Source organism: Copidosoma floridanum, unplaced genomic scaffold, assembly GCF_036245765.1.
Source record: "Copidosoma floridanum isolate Cflo_tuat_1 unplaced genomic scaffold, Cflo_Japanese_pri ptg000001l, whole genome shotgun sequence".
Lineage (NCBI taxonomy): Eukaryota > Metazoa > Arthropoda > Insecta > Hymenoptera > Encyrtidae > Copidosoma > Copidosoma floridanum.
In genome coordinates, this window is record NW_028321878.1 from 411,146 (window position 1) to 436,986 (window position 25,841).

The 25,841-nt window shown below is 41.7% G+C and overlaps 2 protein-coding genes across 2 annotated transcripts; one reads left to right on the plus strand and one right to left on the minus strand.

The window, feature by feature from the left end:
* Positions 1 to 706: 706 nt before the first annotated feature.
* On the minus strand, positions 707 to 16,184 carry LOC106644986 (protein expanded). The gene is made up of 13 exons (XM_089598874.1): positions 16,121 to 16,184; positions 10,797 to 10,952; positions 9,488 to 9,587; positions 5,829 to 5,908; positions 4,633 to 4,712; positions 4,307 to 4,538; positions 3,938 to 4,213; positions 3,696 to 3,861; positions 2,969 to 3,458; positions 2,175 to 2,876; positions 1,605 to 2,085; positions 1,257 to 1,556; positions 707 to 1,149 (listed from the first exon to the last, which is right to left on the minus strand). Exons 2-13 carry the CDS (start codon positions 10,908 to 10,910, stop codon positions 748 to 750), a joined length of 3,423 nt encoding a protein of 1,140 aa, XP_089455000.1. The 5' UTR covers positions 10,911 to 10,952; positions 16,121 to 16,184; the 3' UTR covers positions 707 to 747.
* Positions 16,185 to 20,086: 3,902 nt separating this feature from the next.
* On the plus strand, positions 20,087 to 25,421 carry LOC106644993 (WD repeat-containing protein 26). The gene is made up of 12 exons (XM_089594410.1): positions 20,087 to 20,562; positions 20,661 to 21,713; positions 22,233 to 22,469; positions 22,654 to 22,813; positions 22,888 to 23,058; positions 23,159 to 23,332; positions 23,408 to 23,593; positions 23,665 to 23,931; positions 24,029 to 24,174; positions 24,252 to 24,460; positions 24,522 to 24,695; positions 24,833 to 25,421. The coding sequence occupies exons 2-12, from the start codon at positions 21,697 to 21,699 to the stop codon at positions 24,880 to 24,882; spliced, it is 1,791 nt and encodes a 596-aa protein (XP_089450536.1). The 5' UTR covers positions 20,087 to 20,562; positions 20,661 to 21,696; the 3' UTR covers positions 24,883 to 25,421.
* Positions 25,422 to 25,841: the final 420 nt, after the last annotated feature.

The following is a 25,841-nucleotide window of genomic DNA, read 5'->3' on the forward strand; positions in this document are numbered from 1 at the left end:
ATGCAAATGCAAAATACAATTTGAACAATGGCACTTTGGGTTGAAGAAGCACGGTATTACAAAAAATATTATTAATTGTGAAATCACGCGCGATATCATTATTTTCGTACGATTGTAGGCCCGTAAACCCATACTTTGCGTGTACACTGCAGTATATTTATTTCAATTAACCGAAGCAGCTGTGAATATTTGTATTAAAAAAATTTCTTGAGGGGAAAAAAAGACCCAACAATACTGTCACGCGAATAAAAAAAGTAAAAAAATTATTTACATCGTTTAAAATACCACCAACTTATTTATTACGCTTTTTTATGTTATTTACACACACGCGCGCACATTTTTTTTTTTTACTCTCCGTTTGGCAGTATTGATATTTTATTCATACAACACGTATACATACCAACAGGAAAAACACTATCGACGTAATATAAAAATACACATGTGTATGAAGAGTATAGCATACAATTTGATACAAATAAAGTAATAGTACCGTCACAACTGCGGATGTGTTGCGAGCGGCCATATTCAGGGATGTCTCCCGATTGTACGGATAAAGTTATTGTTGAAAAGCAAAAGATTGAACTTTTGTTGGATGTACATGCAAATTAGAGAGAACGGTTCTGAATACGTACCTGATGTACAAGCACACAGTACCGTTATTATTCCACGTAGCAAAAAAAAAAAAAAAAAAAAAAAACGTGTCTTTTGATGGGAGAAGGAAACTGTGAGGTACGAGGAGAGTGCAGGTCAGTTGTTGGGTGTCGGCAGACCAGACGTCGAGGATGGACGCTTGTGGGCACCGCTCGATCGCCTCGATGATGGTTTGTGCGTAGACGATGAAGGCAAGCCGCTCACAATGGAATAACTGTGCTTGCCGTTGCGCCCATCGGACTTTGGGGCTAACTTGTCGGATGGGTTTTTCGGAAAAACGCAAGCCTTGGAGGTCTGCTTGAGGAGGTAATGGTCGTTGCAGAGGGCAGAGATCAAAGGCAGATCCAGGTTTCGACTCTTTTCCCGCAACGTCTTGATCTCGAGCATCACGGCACTGTTGTCCTGCTGGTGTTCCTGGTGCTTGGCCACCGCGCGCCTCTGCGTCTGGCTACCGCAGCCGACATTGCCATTGTCCACGCACGTCTTTGGAGCCAGACTCTGCGCGTCGATTGGACACGAGGCACGAGTTACAAGTATCATTAATATATATTACTTATAAGGTGTCCCCACGAGGAGACGAGGTATAAAACATGTATGTATGTTACCTGTAGATCGTAGGGGGGCGGTGGGGGTGGCGGTGGTAGCCTCCGGTGCTTGGCGTGCTGGGCCGGGGCCGGCTCCTGGGCGCCCGAGGGGCACTCGTAGCTCTTGAGTATGTTCTCGTAGCTCCTAGTCCTCGAGAAACGGTGCCTGGCGCTAGCCGGTGGGGGCAAGGGTGGCGGGGGCGAGCCGTACCGGGCCACCGGACCAGCAGCAACGCTACCCGCCAGGCCGTTGTACAACGAACCCGTGCTCGTTGCGTACTGCAACCGATGGCCGTTGCCCCCGCCACCGTACATCACCCGCTGATAATTTTTTGCCCCGCTGGTACCGCTGGCTATTGTGGCAATAGCGGCGGTGGTCGCGGTATCGCTGAGATTCTGATTCGAGGCGTACGACAGTGGTGGGTTGTTGCTCGCGGGATTGGCCGGCTGGGGGTACGGCGGCGGGGGAGGATAAGCCGCCGCCATGGCCGCGAGGAGCGAGCCCTGCTTCGCGTCGATGTACTCCTGCTTGGAGAGGGCCGGGTCCTTGAGGGGAAACATGACGTAGTCGACGTCCGAGTAGAGCTGCTGCTTGTACTGCTCGACCTGCTGCTGGGCCGTGGCGGGAGGCGGTGGCGGGGGCGGTGGCGGTGGTTGCCTGAGCTGCTGGGGTGGCATGAGGTACGGCAGGAGGACCGGACCAGCGCGAGTCGCGTGCACGTCCAAGTAGTTGTTGGGCCCGACTACCAGAGCAGCGACCGGCGCGTGGACCGGCGTCGGCTTCATCTTGTCCCCCGGATAAGTGGGCGGCTGGATCCTCGCCGACGGCGGGGGTGGTGGCGGTGGCTCTCTGCGAAACAAGCGATATTTTATTTTTATTTCCATTTCCACGCGGAGATAAAAAAAAAAAAAAAAAAAAAAAAACGTTATCCACGGTACCTGGGCACGACGGCGTCGTTGCGGGGCGGGGTGGGCGGAGGTATTTCGCGGAAGCGCTCGCGGGAGGGCGGCGGCGGACAGCAGGGGTGGTAGCCCGGCGGGGGCGGGGGCGGCGGAGGCTTCGGGGCGGCCATCGTCGGGCCCGGGTAGGGCGGCGGCGGGGCCAGCTGGCGCTCGCTGTCGGTGCGCGGGGGCGGGACCGGCGGTAGGGGCGGCGGTGGCATGCGCACGTAGTCGCAGTCCGAGTCCATCGAGGCCCCGATGCTCTTGCGCGGTGGGTAGCGGCCGACTATCAGGTCCGAGAGCTCGTCCGCCGAGAGCAGGGGCCCTCGCAGCCCCGACGGATCGCTACCGTCGCCCCGGAAGCTCCCCGCGCTCAGGATACTGTTGCTCCGGGATCTGCCGTCGTCCACCCGGGGCTTCTCGGCGAGCTCGTCGTCGCCCTCGCAGACGCTGTAGATCGGCTCTCCGTTCGGCTCTGGCTCGCCAACAACGTCGTCGTCCTCGTCGTGGTTGGTGCGACAGCTGCTCCCACCGTAGCAGGAGCCGCTCGCCTCGGAGCGCAATCCGCTGTGTATCGTGTAGAAGCCCGAAGTGACCGAGGCCTCGTCCGTCGTCACGGACTGTACCGACGAGTTGTTGCCCATCGGCTCGTCCAGCGTGTCGCTGCTGTGCAACGTGTAAACGCCGCTCGTCTCGCTGCTGGCGACTTCCACGACTGTACAGCGTCTCCCGTTAGTAACAATCAATGGGAAGGGGGAAGAAAGTCGTATGTACTTTGGATGATAATATACGTACCGGAGTATTTGGGGGGTTTGTTGCACCTGTCGTAGACCGGCTCGGCCGGGTGATGGGGGGAGGAGGAGTTTTGGGGGTCGTGCAGGTAGCCGGTGCGGGTCGTCGTTGGACCGGGTGGGGGATCGGCGGCGACGACCGTGCTGCAGGTGCTGCTGCACTGTGAATCGGCGGGGGTGAGCAGGAGGCCCGGGCAGGGGAGGGGCGCCCTGTGGGGCGGTGGCGGCTGGTGGGCCTCCGCGTCGGGGTTCTGGGAGGTGCCGGAGGAGCCGGAGGAGGACGAGGCGCCGTGGGCCAGCGAGTCGTTCGCGGCGGGGCCCGTCGCGTCCGGCTCGTCCTCGCTGTGCACGCGGTCGCTCACTATCCCCGACGTCGTGTTGGACGAGGTACTCGATATCAGGGATATGCGCTGGTCGGCCCGCGAGCCCCGCATCGTGAGGCTCAGCTTGCAACGGGCCGGATACATGTAGTCCCTCAACACCTTGCGCTCTGCAATCATTTCACATCAATTGATATATTTATTACATCCACAACTAAGTACGCACTATACTTTTGGATGTTAATACCTACGCCAATTTAAAATTATGGTAAAATGATATATATTATCTGGGGAGTTTTTGTATACATAATAGTCTTCAGCTTGGTCGTAAGTTTCGATCAAAAAAATTGTAAGTTTTTTTGGCGAGCGTCGACCAAACGGGAGACTTGGATCATAGATAAAATTACCCTCTTCCTCGCGACGCTTGGCCTCGGTGACTCGCGGCGCTATGGACATGAAGAACTGATGGGTGTCCCGACAGAGCGCCAACAGGAGCTTGCTCTTGTCGTCGCAGCCGCTGAACAGCGTGAGCTTGGCCGGCTGATCGACCGCTCGGATCTCAAACTTTTTGCGCTGCGACGTTAAAATGATTGCCACGTGAAGATTCTTTTTTTGTTTTTGGTGAGGGGGCGTGCAAGCGGGTACTCACGTCGAAGCCGAGTTTGCCAATGTTGTTCCAGGTGAAGACCTGCGGGGACTCCTCGTCGCCGTAGACGCGCACGCCGCGGGCACATATGGCGAGTAGGGCGCGGCCGGGTCCCTGCTCGTTCTTGCTGCGACGCAAACGGTACAGGTGAGCGTTGAGCGGCGCTTCCAGGAGCACCGCCTCCCTGATGTACGCTTCCTCGGCCTCCTCCCTCGACAAGCCGCGATTGTCCCTGTGGTGGGCCGCGAGCACCGACACCGCGTTCTCCTCGTGGCACATCTGCAACGTCATCCACCACATGGATGTTATGATTACGATGGGTGCCACGTGTACAATGGTTATTGGCTTATTGATAATAAAACTGATGCTTACGTGAGCTGGGAGGTAGTCGGAGGGTTTGCAGTAGGCCTGCCGGCGATGGCGCTCCTCCGTGTAGTCGCCAAGATCGGCCTGGAGGGCGAGTCCGGAGAGACTGAGCAGTGGCCCGTACATGCTGCTCGACTGAAGGGGATGCCGTTGGCCCTGCCAGCTCTCGATGCCACCCCCATGGCGTACGACGTTGTCCCGCAATTGCAGGTAATAATGATGCCGCGTCGTCTCATCGCTGACCGAAACACAAAGCAACATTCGTTCATTTGCATACGTCATACTTACTATCCGACATACCAGTCTGCAGTCGGCACTTGAATTATTTTTACCTCAATATCAGTGGTGTGTCCACGTAATACCGCACTCGAAAGTACAAGATAAAAGCCGGTCGTCCACTGCTATCCAAACCCTAAAACACATTTTCATTAACTCGATTAATAATAATTAACTCGTGTTTCGATACTTTACACATCATGACTGTAAGCACATATATTATATGTATTATGTATTTGAGTGCACTTATTTTATTCATTTCGGTTGAACGTTTAATTTGCGATATGCCTTTCATCCAGAATGTAAGGTAGCTTTTTGGAGCGGGGCCGCGGGGGGATGACACGACTTTTACTCAACCCCACGTAAAAAAGGGATGATAATAATATATGTGGTGTAGGCAAACGCGTGTACATATGCATGCTGTGAGGCTTATGCTGTGCTAAATTGGATATTAATGACGATTAGGCTGATGTAATCGTTATACCATTGGAAATGAAATTTTTCGACAGTTTGCGAGATCGGGTCAACTGTACGGGAGGCGAAAAAAGCCACTCGACATCAGACACCCACGCAGATGCTTCGAGTTGTGATAATTGTGATTTTAGGCACCTTCGATCAAATTAACTTTTAAACACACATATATATGTATATAAGTTGGGTGTCCACCAGGAGAGATACCTCATAATTTATGTAGATTGCAAAAAACAAGCTCGAGAGTTTCAGAGCCCGAAGCCCACCTCGACTAGTATTCGAAATGAAAGGGAGGGAGGGGGGGGGTAGAAAATGTTTATTTATCAAGAGAGACCCCTCTTGTCTAATGGCATTTTTAAATGGTCACGTATGGCGGGCACCCAGCACGGATCATGCCGAGCGTTGAATATCAATCGAGTTGTTTTTTCTCCGTGAACGAGGAAAAAGAGAAAAGGTCTCCCCGGCCGATGAGCCTTCGAGGATTCGCCGTGGCAAATTAGAAGAGAGATTGCCCACGAGAATATGTGTTTAACGAAGCATAAATATTTATGAAACCCGGCGAGGTCCTTTCCCTCTCCGCGATTCGCGTCTTTGTCTTTTTTCTCTCGCCTTTCCGGCCAATCAAAAATCTCAACCCCGGAACGTGAAAAAGGCTTTAAAAAACCACCAGCGGTCCAACTGCTGCCCACGCCATTCCAGCCTTGGTCTCGTATGGTCTCGATCTCTGTACCACCTGCTCAAAGACATTTATTATGTATACCAATTGAAATCGGTGACTTACGTAGGTATGGGAGCTTCTCCAATTTTTGGGCGCGTATTTACTCAGCTTGTTCTCCTGATCCACGAAAAGGTACTCTCCGTCTGTAAAACAATAAAACAAAACAAAACAATTAATTTTCAAAGAAATCAGCACAAACAAAATAGAAATAAAGTGCTGTACTTGTTATCGGCATTTTGAATGGGCAAAAAAAATAAAAAATAAAATAAAATAAGCGCCACCACGTACGCGTAACGAGGAAAGTAGGTGATGTTTTACGCTACGGAGAATGAGAATACGCAGTCAGAAGAAAAAGATAAGAAGAACATGTGGGAGAGGAGAGGCATACCCGATTACCGCCTCCTATATACTCGGCATTCAAAGTCCTTTTTTTTCTATTTGAAAGGGTGAACAATGCGGCGCAATTACAAGTTTGGTGAGACTTTCGTTGACTCGGCGGATTGCGTCAATTATCCCATATTGTGTATATACTACTTACATATATTATATGTATAATAGGTATACATGTAGGTGTATACGAACATTTTTTGTATTTTGTAATACATATTATGTATATATATTTCACTGTAGTCAATTCAGCACACTCATTACTCATTACTTTTGATGTCTTTTTTAATCACGGATATCGGCCCGTGTGTACAAATGAGGACAAAGCCTCACCATTAAGATCTAACCAATATTACGTAGGCCTTTTTTCCGTACCAACTAGTCAGCACGTGTAAGTTATACAAAGGAGCATCGGTATATTCGAGAGCTTACGTGATTTTTTTTTCTCTTCGCAAATAAGAGGTACATTTAGGGATGTATAGGTATGTTTCTTTGTATAAGTTTCAAGCATCCAAATGTTTGCGACCCATACAGAGCAGGTATACCCCATACTTTGAGTTAACTAGGTATACCCACATTATTTTCTTTACACAATAAGTTTGCGCCTCGTCGGACAGTCGGTGGGTATACCCGAAGTAGTTCTTATTTGCTCTCCGTCAAACCGGACTCGACCACAATTATTATTCTTTCGTCCCGTGGTGAAATGAGCCTAGATATTCCATTGTTACGTGTGTATAATAATTATATTTGATGACACTGTACAATGATTATACAAGTAATATGCAAGGGAGAACGGCAAATCGAATGTATAGGTATACAAAAATTTCTCGGAGAGCTGTTTATTGCACTACTCGAGGATGAAAAAAAAGTTGAGAGAAAAAGAGGAGGAGGAGGAAGAAGATTGCGGGCATCGAGAGCAGAAAAAAGCGTCGAGTTTTGGTGCTTGGTATTTTAGCCACTCATTCTCCAGAGCCACATTCCAGCGCACACGTATATATATAGCATAGCGTGTATATATATATATATATAGAGAGAGAGAGAGCAGCGGCGGCAGGAAACTCTGTATATTATATGTATACACAAGGCAAGGCCCAGCTTTCCAGGGGCCCTATACAAATGACCGAGCTACCGCATTACGCGGCTGCGCGCTTTTATGTATGTATATATATAAGCGAAGGGGGTGCAGGAAAGCGAGGTAGGTACGGGCGGGAGGAAAGGAGAGATGGCTGCATGTGTATACAGATATACACGTATATCCTGAGCGTCCCGTGAATTCCACAGGGCCACCCCGGCCCGTGCAAAGGCCGTATAGTATGCAGGTACAGCGGCCAACCACAGCATGATGCTCGGCTAAGCTCCGTATATAGGTGCATCATACACATGTCGAGTCTACGTATGAACTTTATGTTTATTTTTGACGCTTTGTTTATAACATAAGTATACCCATTTCCCTCCCAAAGTGGGTGTACAACACGAGTACATGTTTGTTATGCACCCGGTACTTGAACCCCAAACAGAAAGAAAGAGATGGAGAGCGGAGGCGAGTAACGAGGCCCCTGTGACAGCCCCGTTAAATCGAAGGCCCAGCTATTTTTAACTTGGAGCGCTGATTGCAAAATCGCCCGGTAGGTATAGCTGTAGCCACCGCGGGGAGCGCGAAGCCCCCTTGTCGAGGAGAGAGAAAGGGGGAGGGGGGAAAGAAACCGCGAGAGAAGAAGAATCCTGCACCAAAAACGCGATTGGTCCGCGTGTCATATGTGGGCCGCTCGAGAGCAATTTTCTTTTCTTTTTTTTTTGTTCATCGATCTTTATCTGCGCGAGATGGATGGGGCAGGGGGTCTAAAATCTCTTTTCCTTGGCGTGTGCGCAACAAACAGCATACTACAACAAACAAGTGTATGTATATATATGTATGTATATATTATCCAGGCAGGCCCGCGATGACAAAAGTACGTACAGGTATAAATATATATACTTACACGAGCCCTCAAGAGATTCACGGCTTTTGACGCGCGCGACACGAGAAAGCCCGCATCATCCACGCCACTCTGTATCTATATGTATAATGTATGATAATTTTGCATTTTGCACGGCATATTAATACCACAACAGAAATATTTTTCTGCACATAATTATCTACGTGTAGATGCTGCGTACAGTACGTGATACATGTACCCTTTGAGTACAATATATAAATGTGGGGGTACTACAATATAATGCAGCATCTCCCTCGCGGAGGTAAGTACGTACAATCTTTTCGTGGTGCAGCGGATGCTACGGCTCGCGCGAAACAGTCTTTTTGTACTTGTTCTGGTTTTTCAGGTGCATTTTTTTTGGCGAGCGCGTGCTCGCGCGATGGGCCCCGTGGAATGCACGCCGCGCGCTCCCCGGAGGAGAGAGGGGGGGGGGCACGGGGACCCGTCAGACCGGGTGTGTTGGTATATAGCGACTGGCCGCGCGACCCGAGGGAGAGCTCCTTCGACCGCATGCCTATATACGTATATATAATATTCTTGTACACCTATATATATACTCGATCCGTAGCGCGCACGGGAACCTCTTACATGACCAATTACGCTAAAAATAAAACAATCCCCGGCGAAAATTTGAAAATTAAGTTTTCCACGGTATCACGTTCGTTTGGTGGAAATCCTTCTCCGAGCCTTGCATCCGATTCATCGAAAAAACGAAAAACAACGTGATTTCGAAACAACAGTGTTATGAAAATTACTAAAAGAAAAAAAAAAGCTCGAAAAAGTTTATTGCTCGGACTTTTTACCTTACAACGGCGGTGATGATATGGTTTATAACTGGATTCTCTTCCTGATAATGTTGCGTGTGATAGTGGCGTACTAGTACGTGTTTCGTAACAACCGAGAACAACCTAGACCTTTTGGTGATAAAATCATCAGTATAAGTATTGTTTTTCTCGATCTTCCGTCACAGACACGAAAGGCGCTCAGTAGCTTTTTTAACGGGGTGTACCCAAGTACTCACCTACCCATTCATCACTCACTTTTTAATTTTATCATGCACAGGTACCCAACACCTCGCTCAGTACCCGAGATTTTGAATTTATTATCCATCGATGTATAAAGAAATTGTTGCTCCCTCCGGTTAAAATAATTTCATTATTTTTGTTTACTTAATTTTTTTTCTCATTTATCATAGAAAATAGTTTGTTCAAATGATTTCCCACTGCATTTTTGAGATTTATTTAACCGGGCTTAGATGAATGTTAGGTACACACAGGTTTTCGTTGTAATTAAGCATCATCAATGCCATTTAAGTGTAGGGTATAAATATACGAATGGAAAAAAAAAAAGTGCACTTACCGGACAGGATTGCCAGACCAAAGAGTTCGCAATCTTGCATACCCTGCTGACCCAGAAGTTGGCATGTTTGCGCGTAAACTTCTTTCACCTTTGATTTGACCTGCAAAAAATGCGTATTTTAAACAAAAACAAAAATAACCCGAGGTCTTGATTACAACCAGTGCAAGTTATTTTTTGTCTACAATTCAAAAGTCCAAGTTTATGCAGATGAACGGACCTCTGATCGATCTGTCGCTCCAAACATATTATGTAATACCTCGGCGCTCGCGGAGCAAATGGTATATTATTAATTAATGCCATTTCACTCGTTCTAGTACGTTAATTAAAAAAAAAAAAAAAAAAATCATCTATACCAATACTGTAATACATATATACCTATTGTATACATATAACAAGATGCAACAGTGACATCGCGTTGTTTAAACATTTGTATGAGCATTTAAATGCATCTCCTTGAAATATACGAAAAGACAAATATCGATTTACATTTGCAATAGTTGAATGACTGGTGAGTTTTAAAAAGGTCGCTCGTTACGACCGTCATATGTTTTTCTTGTCCGAGTAAAAACGCACATTGTATGATTATGAGCACATAATATTATGGGTCTGTCACATTGTATATACACGCGTATACAATATATATATAATGCACATGCAAGTGAAAATCATTGCACGCTAACATATTTATTATACCTATGTAAGTTGGTAGATATACCTGTACGTTTTATACACGTGTGTACATACTTAGGTGTAGACATCTGCAGATAATAGCACGCACCGAGAATATATAAATATGAAAGACGGTGAAAGCGTACTACATACCAGTGACTTTTTGTGCTGAACATACATGGATATACAAGTATTGTGTATACTATATATGTATATATATGTGTGTGCACGCGCGTGTCCGTGTATTTCATTATGTACGAATAATAATTACAAGTGGTAAGACACAGTATTTCGATATTAGCATACAATATGCGTATACGTATATTGATTGATTGGTTCGATTGATCGAGCTCAAGTTCAGTGGAAACGTTGAAGATATACAGAATAATATACGTAGGGCAATTTGGGAGGTAAAGTTATTTTTTGCAACGATGTATATATTTTCATGAATTCTCTCGCAAATCAGTTAAAAAATACTTGTCGATTTCACCCGTTAAAAACCATAGCTAATCAATGAAAATTCGTGAAAAAACAGAGTGCCCAATGGACCCCTTTCCTCGGTAATGTAAAGATGTAACGCTGCGAATGGGATGCAATAAATTAATTGGAAGCGTGGGGGAGGGGGTGGGAGGAAACTTACGTCAACAATGAAGTAGAGCGGATCACCGGGCAGAGCGTGGACAGCGAGGTAGCGGCTGGCAGAAACCAGGGGTTGAAGGCAGGACCGCGCAGCCGTGACACTGCTACCGCGCATGCTGCATTCTTCATTTCGTCGCTGATTCGTCCAGCGTCCTCACTGAAATCACAACGTGGTTTTTTCTCCGTCAGTCAAAAACAGTTCCACTCATTGTTTTTTCTAGGCCTTTTTTCATTTCAATCAGTGCCTCACAGTTATCTATACCTATGGCATTTATCGCGCTAAAATTTCATGTTCTTGAAACATTTGAAATAAGTATATACGCAACTCGCAAGAACACGTACTTTATATATACATATGCGTGTTTCTTATTTGTTTTGCAAGCTTTTGTCATCTCGCACGTATTGTAAACATGGCATCCCGAAAGTAATTTGAGCTGAACAATTTATAAGAGTGTACATGTACTATATGTATTTAAATATGTAGGTACACTCTACACCCGTATTATTTAACATCGCTGTCTGGCCTTTTCTGGTATACCTTATACTCTGGTTACTCTGGTATACCATTCGATGTTGTCGTAAGACACGGAAATTATCAAGTCTACATCAAACATTTTAAATCTAGTCCACGTTTTCTACACTATTCACTATTCGCTGACAACTTACTGTTACTGTAGCTAGCCGAGCCTTATACTGTTGATCCAATTCATTTGTTTTACAAATTCCAATAATTATAGATGATGAACATTTAAAGTTGGATAATCGGTTACCAACACTATTAGTACTTGTTAGGATCCAATTCGTACAAGTTCAAGGCGCACATCCAAGTTTTCTATTTTTTATTTATTTCTATTGTATTTTTTATGGCTGTTAGCTCATGTCCCCCTGACGCGGAGAAAGTGGAGTGAGTTTTTTGTATCCCGAAGAAAAGAAGAAAATGCCGCTTTTGGTCGAGGTGTGGTGTATCTGTATTTATGAAGTAGATTTCTGTTTTCCGGTCCCCCCATTGTCCGTCCAGCGCGATGGGCTTTGGGTACAAAGTAAGAGTACAAGAGAAGTAAATGCCCACGTACTATCTCTTTTCCGATAACTTTCTCTCCGTAACCTTGTCTTCCTCTAGTTGCGTGCCCACGAAAACTGGAAACCAGGCAAATTATACCTAAGTAGTATATACGCGGTGGAATCGGAAATGGTTGAACGAGCAAACAGCAATTGAAAAATTTATGACCGATAAGGGTGATACACCGAACGAGATGTTTCGATGCAGCCAGGAGAGGATTGGTGCATAATACAAATCGGTTAAACCCGGGCAGGAAAAGGAATATACCCAGTTAGTGAATCAAGTATATGGTTATCGGGAATCACCAAGGTGTAAGTCTAGATGAAATCAATCGTCAGTCAAACAACAGAAAAACAACGGTATAGTGGAAGAAGGACTCGTGCCAGCCATCCGTGGAAAGTTACCTTGATACGACGACGAATAAGTGTGTGTTTTTGAAAGGTTGTTAATAAACAAATTGTTTTGTTACGCTTGTTGGAATTATGGAAACTTTTGTTGCGGAAGCTGGAGAAGCAGCGGGCCTCGACCTCACTGTACCATTTAAAGGAGACAAACACCCAAAAGTATCAAAAAAAGCATTACAACTGGTAGGTATCGGAGTTTTAATGTTAAAACAATTTATTAAACGACGTTAAACACTGCAGTCTACGTTCAATGGCACGTGATTTGATAAATTTCATAGCCAAAGGTAGTCTATCAAAAAAGACATGTATATTTATGTGTGGGTTAAAAGAGAAATAATGTATCGAGAGCAATGTCATAGATAACGACAAGGTATGATATTGATAATTAATAATGAGATAAAGATGCGTGTGGCCGAATTTCGCATTTTCCGTCTTACTATTAGGTATATTTATGTACCAAGTAGATATGGTGAACTTTTGTCATTGATGTATAGGTACACCTTTAGAGTTGCTCTGCTTTGATGCATTGGTAATAAATGTATAATGATACAAGTATAAACTCAAAAATGTATCATATGTATATAAATATTGCCGCGAGAACGGCTGTTGGTGCAAGCTTTTCGAGTGAATATGAGTAGTCTCCGAACAGCAGTAGCGTCGTGGCAATGGAGAGTCCGAGCGATACGAAGGACGCCCGCATTCCTTGGCGCAACTTGGGATAATACCTACTGCGGGAATCGACACCGCTGCCGTATAGTTTGCGAGCCTGCAATGCACAGAGTCGGCCAAGACAGAGAGAGAGAGAGATGAGCTTGACTTTACACCTTTTGTCATGCCAACCTATACCTATACTTATATATGTACAGTTGCGTTTTTCAAGGAATAACTATACCTCACGATTTACCTTCTCTCAAGTATTTCAGTGACTTAGAACAGTTTCGGGGATCAAACAGGTGTCATTGTTTCAAAAGTTTTCACAGAGAATAATTATTCAATTAAAGTAATGTTATTCTGTACATATCAAAGATATTTACGTGTTTGACAAAACTTTTTTTCTTTTTTTTTTTTTTCTACTAATTTTTCATTCAACCTGCAAATAATCATACTGTCGATTGTAAAAAAAGGCTTAACGGTTTACTTGAAATTTTTTTTTCTTTTTTTACACCTGATCCTGATTGTGTAAGCGTTGTTTTGTTGCACTTGTATGTACGATTTCATGCAGTGTTTGATTGGGATGGATTACTAAAAATATTTGACGTGTACAAAGTTATGTGCAATCGTTGACAAATCGTTTTGCTTTCGTACAAACAATTGCGAGTAACTTTGCACGTGTTGTTAATTTTTGAAAATTTTTCATGCTTCTTCTACGGAAAATCATTTAAGAAGTAAGTACAATAATTTCAACATAATTGTTATCTCACGTAAGATACCAAAATGCTTTGAATATTCTTGCAGCTTTTTTTCTGCGACTGAAGATGTCAAACCACGTAGTTTGACGAATTCTTATCATTCTTCTTCTTTTATAATGAATCGGTTTGATTTTTATTAATTTTTCTGGAATTATGCTACTTTCGTTTTTCTTGGCAATGGATCCTTCATAAACATCACAAAATCACCATTTCGAATGTTTTTTTTTTTTTTTTTAATACAAATAATGATAAGGTTTTGATTGTTGCGATTGAGATTTGTCTACTCATTAAAATTTAAGTCTCTCGCATTAAGTGATTATCATCTTGTATTCAAATCTACGCATGTATATATAAAAATATAGATGCATAGAAAAACGACGCGTGCGTGTATGTGTTCGCGCCATACTTTTAGACCGGTGCGTATGGTAAGGTAACAAAAATATGAGGTAATGGGGTAAATGGAGTATTTTCTGTGGAGGTGAATTGGAAATATCGCGTACATTATATTTTTAGATGGAAATTTGGCAAAAAAAACACTTTGAGTCACAGAAAATGTAAGTATATAAAGTTCGTCACGCGCGCCTATATTTGAATAATAGTTGGTAGTTTGTCTTACGATCAGTTTGGTTGTTAGGCAGGACTCCTTCACAGAAGTGCCTCATTCCTTAATGATTCGGCAGTCACGGAGGCTGAAAATGATCTTGATTTGAAAAATGTTCTACTTTCTGAACTAACAGCGGCTGACAGCGGTTGATAATTGTTCTTGGCTTGAATGTCACGCAAATGAATAACCCTGAATCATGATTTACAATTTTTGTCCCCTCTATCTCACAATTTTTCCGAGTTTTTTATAGCAATTTATACTGCAGTAGGTAGTAGTAACCAGACCAGTGGTGGCATAATTTATCAAGGCTTAAACAAACAAATGAGCATCAGACCATAAGTTGACTAGGGACCATAACGTTACGTAACATGAAGGATCGAAGACGAAGGCAAATCAGAAAGGGCTGTTCATTCGGCGAATCGGTAAAATTTCAATAAAGCGGTGCCTTTTGTGTGATTGTCGGAACAATTTTAAGATGTATCTGTGTGTAGGTACATGTGGGTAAACAAATGTGCGTGGATAACTCTACGGGGTATAAAATAAAATACAATGAAATATTCAAAATGTATTGTTTATCATCTTTTCATTATTTTTCATAACGTTATGGGAGGTCGGAACCTGCAGCTGGACTCTTTGAAAAATCCAAGTTTATTTTTTAATGGAAAAAAAAACCCGGAAGGTTATTGGTCCCCTGTCATTTATACACCCCCCATTGGAAATGCTGTACCGCACTAGACTACGGAAGGGAGTGCAGTAATGATCGCCGGTGTCACCAAGCCGAACTCGCGCGTATACCTATGATAATAAGTAATTCTAGGCAATAAAACTCTCTGGACGATAGTATTTCACGGTTAAAAACATTTCGAGACGTTTTGAGATCTTCGTGATGGAAATCTCGGCCATCGGAAATTTTCCTCGTCGCGTAAATATTTTTGAAATTTGCGGCCTTGGTTAAAACAGCGTATAAGCGTATAGGAACTAATTGATATTTCCATTTGTAAACGGCTGCAAGGATAAGTATTACGAAACGGCATATTTTTAGCGAAATGGCCCATGTACATGCGCACATGGTAAAACAAAACAAAAAAGATTGGGCGCATGCGCTTACGCCGCGCTCTACTATACTCTCCCAGCTCGGCTTGGAGAGGCTTTGGAATGCGTTCCCTCCCACCTCTTTCGGACCTCCTCTCCTACTGCTCTCTCTCTCTCTCTCCCTTTTTCTTGTGGCATACCTGCGAATCACCACACCATATGCACCATCCATACATACGATATATTATATGTATACGTGCATGAATATTTATGTATATATGCTGCAATAAGGAATGAGAGTGGAGGAGGGAGGGAGGGGGGGGCGACGCACGCGAGCGAGAAGGACGAAGATGCAAAGGATCCTTTCCTGCATTTCCTTCCCACACCTATATGCGCATATACGCTCCTGGGCTATATCCTCTCGGTCCTCCATCGCTGCTGCCGCATTTTACAATTATCACACGATTATCTCAAGCGATCCCGGAGGAGGAGGAACCGAGCTAATTTATATGACGGAAAAAAGAGCAACAAGCGGGTCCAGGTAGAAATGGTGAAACCTCTTTGTAAATCTTCAACAGGAGATCATGTTATATACATTACTACCAATGGAATGCAGATTCAAAATTTTTAAACGCCCATCGTGATGAAATTCCTCTATACCGATCCCATAACGATTTCCTCGCAAAATCAGCTCACTTTGTGAACTACAGCGTGTGTATTGCATACATATATATATATATATACCTATACTTATGTAGGCTGTTGAGTATCGCCGAGGTGAGTAAGTACACATGCATGCGGAGAGAAAACACTCACCCGAATGCGTTGCGCTGCTGCTGCTGCTGCTGCTGCTGCTGCTGCTGCTGGTGCTTTACGGTTCAAATCGTAGAGGTAAAAACTACGAAATCTGCATCGGTCAGTGAATGCTGGAGGATGATTCGATGCTGCCCAATTTGGGGACTCACCCGATGTGCAGGCGCACGTCCAGGCAACGGGGGGACGGTAGTAAAGGGGACCTGCAGGCGCGCCACTGCTTTATGCACGCGTGCAGGTATACGTAGAGGATATAGCGACTCGGAGCAACAGGTGGCCGAGGCTCGCTCACTTCCTTCACGCAAAAACGTCTTCTATCCTCACGTTCTCACTATCTACGGGTATACTTTTCCTTCTTTCTTTTTTTCTTTTTTCTTTTTTTTTTCTCTCTCTCTCTCTCTCTCTTTATCAATACATCAAGCTGCTTCACAATAAATCAGCAACCAAACAAACCATTGATTCACTCACTTTTATACACACCGATCTGTTGGTACGATTTTTTTTTTTTTTTTTTTTTTCCTTCTTTTTTCTCCGAATTTATGGAAAACTGTAACTATTGCGGTGATTGTTACTGGTAGTATCGCAATTCCGTGAGCAGGATATATTTATCCATTAACTTGACGTGCTCGAGTATAAAAATATGTAAGTCGATGGATAGGTGTTGGAGATGAAAAAAAAAAAAAAAAAAGAAAAAAAAAAAAAAAGAAAAAGCGCGCGAGCAGGTAAGTTACAAGTGCTGCTGCTGCTGCTGACCTGCGTGCTCCAAGACGTCGAGCCAGCACACATAGAACAGAGTCCACGGAAAGTTTGTATTATTACAGGGAAGAAGGTAGAGCGGCACGGGCCGCGGACCGGAGCTCTTACACCGCCGGCAAGCGACTGCTCGGTGAGCCTCAAGCCTCTCCTTTGGTATGTACCGTAACCCATATACCTATGTATACCTTCCTGTCTATACCGATCTACCGGAGCACATGACCAAATCTCCAAAAAATCCGTCGTCACTTTCAACGATATACTAACCAAGGTTTAGTTGGTACCTACGCTCTATAAGCATTAACATTTAATCACAAATAAACGCCTGATTTCGAGCGTTTTCTTTACATACCCAACATTTTTACCATCTTTTGTCATGATATATATATATATACATATTTTCCTATTTTTATATTTCGTTTAATCGTTATTTTTGTTGTTTCACGAAGAAAATGTATAAAAATGTACGTATTTAAACCAAGTCTTATTGCTTAGGATTTCTATTATAATAATCTGTTTTTTCTTTTTATAAAACAATACAAAAAAAAAACAAAAAAAACTATGGTCTTAGCTTTTTTAAACTTTTTTTGTGTAAATTCTGGAGTATTTATATACGCTCCATTCTAAAGTAGTTGTATTCTTTTTTAATCTACAACTTTTGTACGCCACATTTTGTTGTGGAACGTCAATATTTTATGTATAGTGACGAGCGAAGAACCGACTTTTTAAACATTATTTTTGGTCATTTCTGTGATCGGAAATATTTATATGATTCACTATTTAGAAAAAAAAGTGGACAATACAAAACATATATCTACAACTTGCTACTACATACTTAGTAATTGTGTTGAGCATCAAAGCTACAATAAAAAAAAAAAAAATTTTTTTTTCAAGCTGAACAGTACAAGTACAGGAAATCTATTTCTCTATAATGAGATCTATATTTTTACGACATTTTCATATTTTAGTAAAACTTGATAAAAATTGCTTCAGTTATTTAGTTTTTACACACGTACGGAGGTGATAGTTCTTTAAATCACGTATAATTCACATCTGAGGATAAAAATTTGCTTTTGTCGGTGGGTACACTTTTATCTGTGACGCAAATATAAAACACTAAAAATCATATCCCGCAGGAGCACTGAAATTCAATTGAAAAAAATATTGAACGGAATGAGAGTAAGAAAATTTTTTTTTTTTTTTGTGCGTAAAGTACAGTTGTCATTTTAATCAGTTTAATATGATTTACAAAAAAATAATTGCTTTATTTTTGACCTCGTGATGCGTCAGTTGCAACTTGAGCAATTTAACTACATGAAACCATCCATGCCGAACTATTGTTATAACGTGTTTAATGACATTATACGAATGATGTCCCTACAGCAGAATTTATTTTACTTCGATTCTCGCCAATATGCCCAAAATATTATAGGCAAAAGTCAAACTTTGCGTATTCCTCGGATAAAAAAAATAAAAAAACCCCCAGTTTATGTATGTATCATAACGTACCAATTATTTTTTTTTTCTGACAAGATTTTCAAATACATTAAAATGTCCTTTGAATGGTCAACCGTTTTGTGTAGCAATATAGTATCTAAACTCGGAAAGCTTCGTATCAAAAGTATGAAAAATTGTATGTTTAGTCAAAAATCATGATGACTCAACATAAATACACAAATTGATGGAATCATGGCAAGTTAATCGTGGGAACTCATCTCAGCTGCCGATCAGAGCGCATTATTGTACACTAGACGGCCATAATAATGTATTCCCGACCCCCTCCGCGGGTTGAGTGGCACTGAAATCTTGTACTTCAGTGTCACTCAACTCGTCGGAGGGGGTCAGGAATATATGGCCGTCTATGAAACTTACTTTAACTTTAAACCGGAAAATTCGAAAATGCTTTGATTATTTATTTATTAAGTATTTTTATTTTTATACGTAACAACGCGAGAGAGGAAGTCTGTCGATACAAGTCTGCGAAATATCGTTTGTTGAAAAGCAATTCGATTAAATGTACTGCGAATCGTTCCAGGATAAATAATCATTGTACTTACATAATATTGTACAATAGCCCTAAAAAAGATGTGCGTGGAAATTTACCAAAACGTATTTGAAGTTGATGACTTTCCCGCTCTGGTCGCAGCATAAAAGTTGAGCTTTTTTAGTGCCCCCCCCCCCTCTCCTCCAAATCAGTTGAAATTTTGGTTTTAATCGTACGACTGATTGTAAGAAATCACAGATCTTTGGTAAAATTGACCTTTTCGCTGTTTCGCAATAGAATATTAATTTGCGCAACGAGAGCATAAAATTCGATTTTACGCACAAGTGATTGCGCAAAGCGAGGAAAGAATAGTGTCAACCGAATCTATAAGCAATTTTTAAAAACATTCATTCTTGTACAATGTGACGGGAGTGACTACGAAAAATGTTTTTTTTTTTTTTATTTATTTTTTTTTTTTTTACAACCATACACGTAAGTGTGCGTGAGTGTATTGATTTGTTGTTCGCGTGGACCGCACGCACATGGTCTTCATATCTTAGGCATTGAAAAAAGAGAAAATGATCGAAGCAGGGAAATGTACACCTAAATGTATTTTTATTTGATATATGTTTTTTCTGAACGTATAAGTTATACATTCAAAGAAGCGCGTTTTTTATTTATTTTGCGTATCGCTTCTTCCCGATGTGATGTCAATTTAACTGATCGTGATTTTGTGGATTTTTGTATACCACGAACATACTTACACTATGCTCGATCCAAGTCACGGTCACCGGGCATCATTAATTGTAACATAAATATAGGCGCTTCTTTCTTAAATGATCAGACAAATAAAAATATTGTATACCGTCTTGGTGCCGCCTATTTTCTGATGGGGTTACTGTTTTTTTTTTTCTCTCAATAGTCACTGATTTGCAGTCACTCTTGTTTACAAGCATCCCATTGGTCAAATGGACAGGTGCGCATTAAGTAAGTATATATATATTATACCTACCTACTTTTATTCAACACATATATTATACTATAGCTTTTGAGGTTCATACATTGGTCACCAAGAGGCGCTGAAGCTTATATTTATAACTTTCGGTCGTTTCACGAATGGTGGCTAGGTGGCTACTCATCGGCTGCTTCTGCCATGCGTATGTCTGTATATATTACGTCTCTCTCGACCTCGACCCTATTGTGTTGTTATATGCAGTACCTACTTACTAGCTCTTTGCCACCTCGCCAAGGCGAATAAGTAGGTATACCTACTTAAAAGTGTACTGATAGGATGTGCCGTGTGTGCTGTGTTGTCAGTGCTGTCTATAAGCGGGGGGGAAATGGGGGTGTTATGGAGAAAACATTGAAGGGATGGCGAATGAGGAGCAATCGTACCAACAGCTCTGTCTGAGACAGTCTATATGCATGTGATTCGGATGAATAGCAGGTAGATCGTAGATCTTGTGTTATTTATAACTGTATTAAGTTTATGGACGACTAGTCGCGTGTGCATATATTATATTGGAGCAATATCTTCTGTGTGTGTGTTTGCGCGCGTGCTTGCACTTGCAGTGCAGTGCTGATCACTAAATTCGCGAGCACTGTTCTCTCTTTTGTTCTCTAGCTTGTTCATTGTGTCGATCGATCAAAGATCGGATCGGATCGGAGTCGTCATACAAATAGGCACCTAAGCATACGAACACTCAAAGTAGGTATACCTCTGTACCTACCTACTTGTTTATCTAAATATATATATATAAGATATGTCGGACTGCACATAATATTTATATCATCCACTCTATAAAGGTTACAGAGTGACACTCTAAGAGTGGACAGAGAGTCTCAGACTCACCACACCGCACATTGTCGTAAATATATATATATATTTATTCGCATTCACACACCTACACTCACCACCGCTGTTTTGTGTGTCATTGTCATCGAAAGCCGTCGCCGTCGCCATATCGTCACCGTCGTCGTATTTAATCGCCTAAAATCAAATCGACAGCCCTAGTACATACCTGGTGTAAACATACAAGTGATCGAGTGTACAAGAACAATCATTTAATTTGGCACTTGGCACTACAAATAAAGAGTACTAAGTACTTCAGTACTTATTATTACTCTCTCTCTCTCTCTCAACTATATATGTCATAAAAGTGAAAACGCGTTTGTGTGTTAGGTATATATTTTGGAGCAGATTCAGCAGACGAAGAGCGGAAGAGTCCCTGAACCCTGAATCCCCTGATGATCGAGCGTGCGCAGTTACGACGACCAGCTCCAGTAGCAGCGACGACGACGACGAGCGTCCAAACAAGTAACTGCTATCAGCTGTAAGCTCGTCTGGACGTAGTACATACGTTCGCTGTCGGGAGACGTCTGGCTTGGCCGTGTGGAACAGCCGCGAGTACAAGCGGAAAACTTAAGATAACAACAACAACGGCAGCAGCAGCAGCAGTGGCTGCAAAAGGTGATGTCAGCTGCTGTATAGGCTGCTAGTGCTGCAGTCGAAACGCGGCTGCGCCTGCAGTATAACTGTAAGGTAGCTTTGGGGGGTGAATTTCTGCATCGGGCAGCAACAGCAGTTGTTAGGTATAGGTGGCAACGACGGCTCCTGTGTCTCTGTGCAGTGCAGGTAAGCCTGGCCTCGAGCGGCGAGTCGGACGACGGTGGGCTCGCTCCGCCACCGCGCAAAAGGTCCCGTAGTTCCCTCCAGGCTACTCAGAGGCCAGCTGCCGTGGCGGACCAGCTGCTGCTGCACCCCAGCAGCGCGGAGCAAGCCCACCGTACCAACCGAGACGAGCAGGAGGATAGCCGAGACAAAGAGTCCAGTTCCAAAGACATGGATAACAGTCTACGGTCAGTAGTCCTCTATTATGTACACCCTACTTGGTTTATTTTTTACTCATTTTCTTACGTCAGGATAACCCTCGGGACATTTTTACTCAGAGCTTGTTGTTGCAAAGCGACGCTTATTGTCCGTCCATGTACGCCTACGCTATTCCTTCTCCCTCTTTCTTTACCTTTTTTTTTTTTTTTTTTTTCTTTTCTTTTCTTTTCTTTTTTTTCGTACTTATACTTGTATGAAAATTCACATTTACTCGCGATACTTACATCTTATCGCTTTTTCTTCTTTATTACTTTTTTCATTTTTTTTATCCTCAATTAACTTTTTTCTTTCCTTATTTATTTATTTATTTATCTCTGTACCACATGTACTCATCTACTTAATTATTCGTTTGTTTATTCTACACTGTGAACTCAGTAATAATACGAAATAGGATAGATGGGTGGATAATCAAGGTTTTTTCTGTGCTTATATAATAATTATCAACGACTGAGACTAAATTTTGAACTTTTTTGTGCATTTGGGAGCAGAACGATGCAGCAAGGAGCCAATGGTGCAGTGTTATCTTCAGGAACGCAGCAGAATGGCACTGCTGTGTCGGATTCTAGTGGAGCACAGACCAATGGCAACATTGCTACCGAGACGGATGGCGAGACAGGAGAGGTCAATGAGGAGGAAACCGAAAGCATATCACCCAAGATCATGGACCAAACTAATCAAGACATTGTCAGGTTGATCGGTCAACACTTGAAGACAGTTGGTCTTGAGTATGTGTTTTGTAGTTTCCTTTGTTCTTTTAATCAGCTGATTTACGCACACACACCCACACACACAGAGGCTCTCTTCTCCCTCTCAATGAGACACTATACTTGGATTTTTCCTTAGTCATGCACAGTACATAAGAATAAACAAGTGCAAACTATTGGCTAAAAAAACCAATTTTTTTTTTAGCCGTACAGCTGATTTTCTCATGCAAGAGTCTGGATGCCGTTTGGATCACCCAGCAGCAGCCAAATTTCGCCAACATGTCATGGACGGTGATTGGACCAAGGCAGATCATGACCTTAATGAACTTAAGGGGTTTTTAAATAGCGCCAATCAGAGTCTCGTTGTAAGAGGAATTGCTGAATGGTTAATTGTGAAAAGTGAAACAGTGATGGAAACAAAATATTTTCAATTTCACAGGAAATGAAGTTTCTTCTGATGGAACAAAAATACTTGGAATATCTTGAAGATGGATTGGTACTTGAAGCTCTTCAAGTTTTAAGAAATGAACTTACTCCGTTGGGACATAATACAGGTCGTGTTCATCAGCTGTCTGCATTCATGATGTGCAGCGGCAAAGAGGAATTACAGGTAACAACAACCTTAATTGTGATTTTTGTGATCAAACTTCAACATTAAAAATTAGTAATTATAATCATCACCTCAACTAATAACGTGATTTTCATAAAAGTCTCGAGCTGGTTGGGAGGGTAAAGGCCTTGGGTCACGGACTACACTGATGGATAAATTACAAAAATATCTTCCCCCATCTATTATGCTGCCCCCACGCCGACTTCATTCTCTTCTTTGCCAAGCCGTAGAAATGCAAAATCAATTGTGTACATACCATATTACTCAAACACAGGTTTTACTAAGTTTTTATCATTTATTTGTTACTGGTATTATTATTACAATCGCTTTAAAAAAAAATGTTTTCTAGACTAATTTGGAAAATGCTTCACTATTGGTTGATCACAGTTGTAGTAAAGAACAGTTCCCATGCCACACTATACAAATACTCAATGATCATTGTGATGAAGTATGGTTCTGCAAATTTTCTCCTGATGGACTCAAACTTGCTACAGGCTCAAAAGACATGACTGTAATAATTTGGGACATAGATCCTGTGAGTAATCTACTTATGTGCATACAACATTACTTTCCAGTGAGTATTTGCTGATTTTTTTCTATATCCAGGAAACATTACGAGTAACGCATAGGAAAACATTAGAAGGACACACTTATGGCGTTGCAATGATTTCTTGGAGTCCTGACAGTAGTCACTTAATTGCTTGTGGACCAGAAGATTGTCCAGAAGTGTGGTTGTGGAATGTTGACACGCCTGATTGCGAGTTACGTGTAAAATTAACTCAAAGCACAGAGGATTCTCTTACTGCCTGTGCCTGGCATCGCGATTCTCAGAAATTTGTCACAGGCGGACTTCGAGGTCAATTTTATCAATGTGTAAGCATTTTCATTATCGTTTTTTTGTTACATTAAGAAAGGGTTTTAAAACATCATGCATCTTACATCTTATTGATTCATTTTTTTTTAAATTTAGGATATTGATGGAAACGTTTTGGATTCATGGGAAGGAGTCCGAGTAAAAGGCTTGTTTTGTAGAAATGATGGAAAAACAGTTTTAGCAGCAGACTCTCATCATCGTATTCGTGGTTATAATTTTGAAGAATTAAGTGAATTTACGATGTAATTGAAAGTTTTCATACTTAAAACACTCATTTAAAATTTGTGTTAAGCTATAATAACATTATTTATCAATTTAGATTAACAGAAGACCATCCTATCATGTCCTTCAGCGTTAATAAAGCAGATCGCCAAGCTCTACTTAATGTCGCACATCAAGGAGTTCACCTTTGGGATTTACAAGACAGATGTTTAGTAAGGCGTTTTCAGGGAGTCACCCAAGGGCATTTTACGATTCACAGTTGTTTTGGCGGCGTAAATCAAGATTTTATTGCATCGGGCAGTGAAGGTACATAGGGAATAAATAAAAATGGGTTTTCAATGTATAACTAACTACTTTGTTTTTTCAGATAACAAAGTTTACGTATGGCACATTAAAAAAGAGCTGCCCATAGCCACATTAACTGGGCATAGTAGAACAGTGAATTGTGTTTCATGGAATCCTGTCTACCATCAAATGATGGCTTCTGTTTCAGATGATTGTACAGTAAGGATATGGGGCCCGAAATGTTCATCTTCAGAAGGTAAACTTGTTATTTTTAGTATATGACCTAAACCCCTAAAAAATCTTGCATTACAACGGTAAAAAAAAAAAAAAAACCTTTTTTTTATTTTTGTTTAAAATTTATTTTAATTTATTTTTTTTGTTTCTTTCCCTCAGCATCAGAAAACACTTCAAACGGTAGTGGATGGTATGAAATGGTGTCGTAGCAAACATGGTCCCAATCACACTCCAATTGCCCTGTGGTGTTCAAAAGACTGTCGTGTTGACTATCACTCGAATTCTCCTGCCCTTTAATAATTTTATTCAATCTCGTGACTACTTTTGTTATTGTGTGATTTATCGCACATTAAAAAGTAAAAAGATCGAGAGGTATGTTTAAGAATTCAATTGTTCAACAAAAATTGATCAAGGTCAGAACTAAAATATATATATATATATGTGTGTACATTTATATACTTACATAGCAATCAAATGACACTTGAAGCATAGTAGTGATACTCCTATTTGAGTGAAACGCGATTGTATACATATGTATGTGCATGCACATATACATATGTGCGTATTAACTTAATTTTTTCCTGGCAAAATAATTTTTTTTCTCTCATTGAAAGCAGATTCTTGAATTTTCTCAGCACATACGTTTTTAAAAAAATAAATATTTTTTCACCAGTGGTTACCAAAAATTTTTTTGCCAGGATATTTGCTAGACTGCAAAATACGTGATTAATAAAAGTAATACGTTAAATATGTTGGGATGAAATTAATTAAAAATGTAGTTTTAAGGTATGTAATTTTTGAAATGAAAAATTTTTCAGAATATTTAATTTGTCAGATAAACAGTTATATGAGTTTATTAGTTTTAAGAAAAAAGCATGGCATATAGCATTGTGCCAATAATAGATTTCAAATACACCAAATTTCAAAAATAAATGATGCCTTGACTTAATATAAATATATATAAATATATCTTTATAACGAATGTATTTCATATGCTTTGTCGATAATTAATTTTAGTCATATTTTCAAAAGTAAAACTTTCTAATATACTCTTCTTTAATGGTTGAGAAAATAAAGTTTAATTTATAAACAAATATTTTTTGTATTTGCCATATAGAAAAAAAAATCCATTTGAGCACAAAAAAAAGCGTAATCGATTAGTGAGTAA